Source organism: Alligator sinensis, unplaced genomic scaffold (genome assembly GCF_000455745.1).
Source record: "Alligator sinensis unplaced genomic scaffold, ASM45574v1 scaffold560_1, whole genome shotgun sequence".
In the NCBI taxonomy this organism is placed as follows: Eukaryota; Metazoa; Chordata; order Crocodylia; family Alligatoridae; genus Alligator; species Alligator sinensis.
In genome coordinates, this window is record NW_005841837.1 from 1,287,829 (window position 1) to 1,294,247 (window position 6,419).

Here is a 6,419-nt window from a genome sequence, read left to right on the forward strand (position 1 = left end):
AATACACCTGGCAGGGAGAAAAAGGAAGTGAAGAAGCATCTTAAAGTATATTTCAAATGAAACAAAAAAGCAGACTTCTAGTGGGCATAGGTGCCAACTTTTATTTTTGGCGGGGAAGCTAAAACGAAGCCCCTGCCCCCTGGCAGCACAACTAGAGCAGACCTGAAAGGAGCCCATAGAGGGCAGGCGCAGATGCAGGCTCCCACCCCGCTGCCCTCCCCACAGGAGTCCTGTGCCGGCTGTGCCATCATGGCGAGGCACCCTCTGACCACCTGGCAGCAGTGGGGGCGCTTCTCCGTGCCACCCCCCCTGCTACTACTGGACAGGCACAGTGTGCTACATCTCCGTGCCACCACCCCTGCTACTACTGGACAGGCACAGTGTGCTTTGCCATGGTGCACAGCCCATGCGGGGCTTCCAAGACGAAGGCAGCAGGGCAGGGAGCCATGAGCCCACAACGGACATCCCACATCTACCCCCACCCCACACACAAACCTGGAGGTCCCCTCCCCAGAAGTGCACACAGCAGCAGAGAGCTTCCCCCCACCCTGCCCTCTGGACGAGCCACCTGTGGCTCTGTTCCACTCCCCACCCTGGCCCCAGACCCCATGCACTGCCCTGGCTGGGCAGCATCCCTAACCCTAGTCCCTGCTGCATTCCCTCCTACCCTCAGTCTGTCCCCCCACATAGACTTACCTGGGGGAGCAGCTCTCCACCACTGCCGGGGGCTGTATTCCTGGCCATGTGCGTACACACGCACACGATGCCCCTGCCACCTGCTCCCCACAGCTCCTTGCAGGCTGGAACTCTGCCAGCCTGCAAGGGGAAACCCACCGTTTCCCACATTTTTCTGCCGTGAATGGAAAACCCAGATCCCTGCATGATGCTAGGAATCCGGGACAAATGCTGTCATGTAGCCCGGGACCAGGACTTGATGTTCTCATTTCAGGACTGCCCCACCCAATTAGGGACGGGTGGTCACCCTACCCTCTTCCCAAGGGGAACCGGGGCTTTTGGGCCCCCACATACTTGGTGCCTGTGCTAGTGGGACTTGTGTTCCTGGTGCTGGAGAGGCCAGTGCTGCATGGAAGTGCTACTCAGGCTAAAAGCAGCTGTGTTACATTGTTTGTAAGTGGTCATGAAGTGGTCAAGTGGCAGAAACCATCTTTTAGCTTTGTGTCTGCATGAAACAGTGGGGCCCTCATCCATGACATGGGCTTCTAGGTGCTACAGCTGCTGGAAAACTTAGCTTTTTTTCCATTAAAATATCAGGACAAAAATGTCTGGGTTAGTCATTTTGTTTGTGTAAGGGGCACGTAAACCAGAACCCAAAATTCAGAATAACTTGTGGGAATTCTGCTGCATGCACAGCATAACTGAATTCATCCAACCCATTATTTTTTGCAGCAGTGGAAGTAAAAATGTGGCATTTAGCTCCTGCAGAGATACAGACACCAGCTTTTCCCCTTAGGGAAACGACACCTTTTTGATCACTGAAGCCAAAGATTGTGGGTCTGAATCCTATTTACAGTCGTATCTTTTTTCCCTGCCCTAGCAAGGTGAGAGGAATTCATTTGTGCCTGCTGAGGCCTATCACTGTGTCAGAACTTGGTTAAAAGCACTTTCTGCTAAGTATGTACAGGTAGAAGAGAAGGAGGCAGTCTCAGCTGCCCACTACATCAGGTCAGCTTCGTGTTTTAAGCACAGCTCTGAGCTACACCACCCCTAGGGCAGTAGGAGGAGGCCATATCTCAGAGGCATACCTTGAGTCACAACTCCTTCCTTGCCTTGGGCAACAACTTAACACCCTGCCTCTGCCATGTTAGCTGTGCTTGCTGGTTTGTTGGATGGGGTGGGACAAGGCTTCAGTGCTCCCAGTTTGGTCCATCCCCTGACCCTTGCTTCAGCAATGCAAGCAGCAGCCTTGCAGGAAGCCCTGTGAGCTCACTCCCAGGTCATGTTCCCCCAGTGGCACACGAGCCCAGCCCAGCTCCAGTGCCCTGTGTCATTCTAAACACTGGAGAAAAGCCAATTGATCGGTGTCACAATTTCTCCTGCTCCTCTTCTCTGGCTCCCAGAAGAGCAGCGAGCTACACAAAACACACTAGGTGCTACTGAAATCCTTCACCAAAGAATGAGACTAAGAGTGGGTGCCCCACCTCCCATCCTCCCCTTTCTTCACGCGGCTGTCCACTCACAACAAAGCAAGTCCATTAATATCCTTGATAGCAGTGACAAGCATGTGCCTGCCCCCGGCCACTCTTCAGTTCTGAGTACTTACCTGGGGCGATAGCTGTTTTTCCTCATTGCGGGGCTGTGCTGGGGGCTGAGGATGAGAAGGATGTGCTGGCTGAGTTGGGGGGGGCTGCTTTTGCGGCTTTTGTGGCTTTGGCTTTGCTGGTTGCTGGGACGGCTGCGGCCGGGGTTGTGGTCGAGGCTGTGGCTGGGGCTGTGGCCTGCTGGGCTGTGGCGAACGTTGAGCTTGTCGAGGTTTTTGCTGGGGCTGAATGGCAGGGGGTTGTACTGGTTTCTGTTGCTGCCACAAGTAGAGCTGCTGCTGAGGCCATACTGGCTGCTGCTGGAAGACCTGTGGGTAGCTGGAGCCATAGCCATAAAAGGGATTCATCTATAAAAGAGTTTTGAAGGCTGTATTTAGTGGGCAGTGCTATGAGACAGTCCTGCTGTGAGGCACACATAAGCCATGTGGACACTACAGGCATCTTTCTGTCTCTCTCTCTAACAGTTTAGACCACTCCCCAGCTTGTGAGATAAGCTTGCTGGGAACTTGTTTTCCCATTCAACAGACATCTGAGATTTCAAAAATGTCCCTGTCCTAAGGTGAGGAAGATTTTTAAACTAAAAAAACAAACAGACCCCGCATCCCCAAGAATAAGACCTGCCCCAGAATAGCCAGTTGCCCAGTGGTCAGTTCGTTCTCTTCGGGTAGGGTAGATGAAGTTTCAAGTCTGCTCTACATAAAGTAGGGCACCGATCTGAACTTATGCCCATCCCTCAGAGGTATCCTAAGTACTGCGGTTGCTTTTGTTTTTGGTGGGGGGGTGAAGTTAATGATTTTCTTTCTCCCTTGCTTTGGCCACACATTCTATTATGGACACAAGAAATGTTTCCCAATGAAAGTCTGGTTGAATCATGCACATTTCCATCTAACATGCAGCTATTATGTCAAACTTCTTGACTCCGATTTTCCGTTTGCTTCTGTCACCTGTAAATGTGGTCTCCTTGCCAGGTTCCTGGAGTTACATGTGATATAAAGAGAGAAAGTTACTTATATATGTACTTGTGTGTGTGTGTGTGTGTGTGTGTGTGTGTGTGTTTACATAAATACACTCACACATACACATATTTACACATAGCTATATCTATATCTATATCTATATCTATGTCTTCACACACATAAGAAAGTTTCTATTCTTATATCACACGAGAAACCAGGAGCTGGGGCTCCAGGTAGAAAACTATACCTTAATGTGCACTTGGAAAGGAAACTGAGTTTACAAACGACAGAAGCAAAGGAAGGTCCAAGTCTTGAAGTTTGATATAAGAGCTGCACATTTAGACCTTGTGAGCTACCCCAAATACAGGAAAGGGCGAGCAGGAGAAGCATCAGGGGCTGATACATGCTGCATAGAACCCTCAAAACCCAGCAAAGAAGAAACTTACGGCGGGCGAGTTCATGTAGGCATATTGGCCGTACTGCATCATCTGTGAGCAAACAAATCCTACATTAATCCAACTGCAATTTCCACCAATTAAATGATAACCCAACACCAAAATGTAACATTTCCCTTCGTCAGTTGGGGCCAAATCCTTCCCACTTTGGGATGCCTGAAGCCTGCCTGAAGCCAAAAAGGGGTGATCTAGAAGGAGAGGGAGTGCCCTGTCCAAGAGGACTTCTACCAAACTTCTTGTTCCTCTTGTATGTCCAGCATCTATATGGTCTTCCTATTAACCCCACCTCCACTACTGCTCTGCCTGAGAGGTGGACACTGTGTCCCGCATCTGCCAAGATCCTCATCCTTAAGTGTGTCTTCTTTCTCCATCGATATTGTGTCTCCATTCCTGGTGTCCTCACCATATCTGAGCTCACTGAACAGGCATGGTTATACTTGGAGTATGCTCAGAACACTGTTTCCATTTCAAATGAACTCTGCACCACCCTTTCCATCAAACAATTCTACCAACTTTCCTTTCCATTTAGGACCAATCCCAGCTTTCTACTGGTACATTTCAGGCAGTAGATCTGATCCCCACTCCCCCCCCCCCCCCCCCCCCCCCATTTCCCAAAAAAGATTTTTTACCCCGCATTATCTAAAATAGCTTATTGCAAATTACTCTGGGAGGGAGAGGCTTTTGTAGTCACCTTGACTTTCTTTTAGAACATTTGGATAGTAAATGAAATTTAAATATACAAAAAAATAATTTAAAATCTTTTGATTAAGGGATTTTCAAAAGTACCAAATGACTTTGCACCGTGCAAACTCTACCATGGAAAATGAAAATTCCACACTAAAAAAATAACCAGTGATATTTTTTAATCATCCCTGCTTAGGAAAAAAAAGGCTGCAGTCATCTTTCCTCTCTTACACAAGGGATCTGGTCCTACCATATTGTTTCATTTTCCAGAACCCTTCATGAAAAATCACCAGATAGCCACATGAGCTGAACTCACTAAGTGGGATCCATGTCTAAGCAGCCTAGTGGAGCCCAGAGCAACTACCGCAGCTGACATCTCTGCAGTTTACCTTGACCAAAACATCAGAGAAAATGAGTGCTTCCTGATCCCAACACTTGCTTTTCTATGATCTAAAGCTGAGTATAATCAGTGGAAAGACTGATCTTAACAGTATTTGCCTAACTCTCTGTGGGCGCATCTACATGTTCATTAATATGCAGTACTTATGGTGCATTAGGTTTTGTACCTGTAATGACAGGTACAAATTTAATGTGCCATAGTCAGTGTTGCTGTGCATTAGCACAGATGAGTGCTTTTTAAGTGACGTTAATGTGCATTAGATTAAACCTTCTGCACATTAGCATGGTTTTTGCCAGCCACACTAATGCACAGTAAAATTAGTCTTCTGCGCATTAAGCATCTTGTGTAGACGCACCCTGTAAGCAGATATAGAATATGTCCTCAGAATGTAGCTGCAGCAGTTGTAATGAGAAACGTATTTACCTCTTCACTCTTGCTTCCAAATCCAGCCTTACGGGGCAAGCGCATCTGCGATGAAGGAGGTGATGATGAAGATATAAAAAAATTAATCAGTGTTCACTTATGACAACTTAAAGAAATCAGAGGAGCTGCTTGGAAAAAGGCCAATATATTTTGTAAAAAAAAATTCAAAAGAAATGCAAATTGTTTATTCCATTTGATAGCCTTTCCTCATTTTTTCCTCTTTAGCCAAAAAAATGTTTTTTAAATTAAAAATCAGTGCACTTTTAATGTTTTGTTTGTGGGATATAGACCCCTTCCTCTTGCTAGGCATTTATTTATTTATTTATTTTACTTTTGCTTTTTTCCACTGAAAGAAAAAAGGAGAAAACAGAATAGAAATTTAAACAATATGAAAAAAATAGTTCTCCTTCCCCATCCCCTCCATTTGAAACCAACAGTATTTTCTAAAGATTTATGACATTTTTCATTTTCAAAATTTGCAGGAAGAAATCCATAGCAATCATGGAAAGTGTGGCTGGAAAGAACCTCAAGAGATTATGTAACCTAACCCTGTGCTCACTGGTGCACACAAACTCTCCTTAAAAGATTGTTGTTCAACTTGCTCTTAAAAACCTCCAGTAATGGAGACTGCAACATTTCCTTTGACAAGAGTCTTTTCACCATGAACATTCTCCTGCTTTCTGAAAGGCATTTTTTGTCCATCAAAAAAAAATTCCAAGCAGCTCTAAAAATCAAAAATAAATGATTCTAATGCTCACCGGCACTGCTATAGACATGCCAAAGAGGCACAGGAACTGGAGGAACATCTTCACCTTTTATACCTAAAAAGAAATGACAGTAGTAAACAATTCACGGCCCTTAGGCAATCTGCAATGCTCGCTGCCCCCTGTTAGCGGCTAGCCTGCATAAGAACTTTGTGCATTCCTCAAAGGAATGTAGAAAAAGAAAAGTGGAAAACTAGGGCTAACGGAGGGACTAAAATTGAGGCAGGTTAAATGACCATTCACACATATCAACTCACCTGGTTATGCTTAGGTATTTTAGGTAACTGGGCCTTTAATGGGGGGTTTCACTTTTACATGGGGAAAATTTACATTCCACCAGATTTCAGAAGTAAAAAAATGGACTTTGTGGTGTGGTATCAGCAAAGTGCTTCTGTTTTGGAAGGATGTAGAATCAACTGAATGGACTGACAGTTTCTCTAAAAAGCAAAAAAAGTATA

The 6,419-nt window shown here is 46.0% G+C and overlaps 1 protein-coding gene across 1 annotated transcript in view; it reads right to left on the reverse strand.

Moving 5' to 3' along the window:
• ENAM (enamelin) overlaps positions 1-6,003 on the reverse strand; it is a 10,147-nt gene extending 4,144 nt beyond the window's left edge. Inside the window, exons 1-5 of the mRNA XM_006015461.1 lie at positions 5,956-6,003; positions 5,198-5,242; positions 3,682-3,723; positions 2,278-2,626; positions 1-7 (exon numbers count right to left, since the gene is read on the reverse strand). The exon at positions 1-7 is cut by the window's left edge and continues 64 nt beyond it. Of these exons, the coding sequence (XP_006015523.1) occupies positions 1-7; positions 2,278-2,626; positions 3,682-3,723; positions 5,198-5,242; positions 5,956-6,003 (491 nt within the window). The remainder of the gene's footprint in view (positions 8-2,277; positions 2,627-3,681; positions 3,724-5,197; positions 5,243-5,955) is intronic.
• Positions 6,004-6,419: the final 416 nt, after the last annotated feature.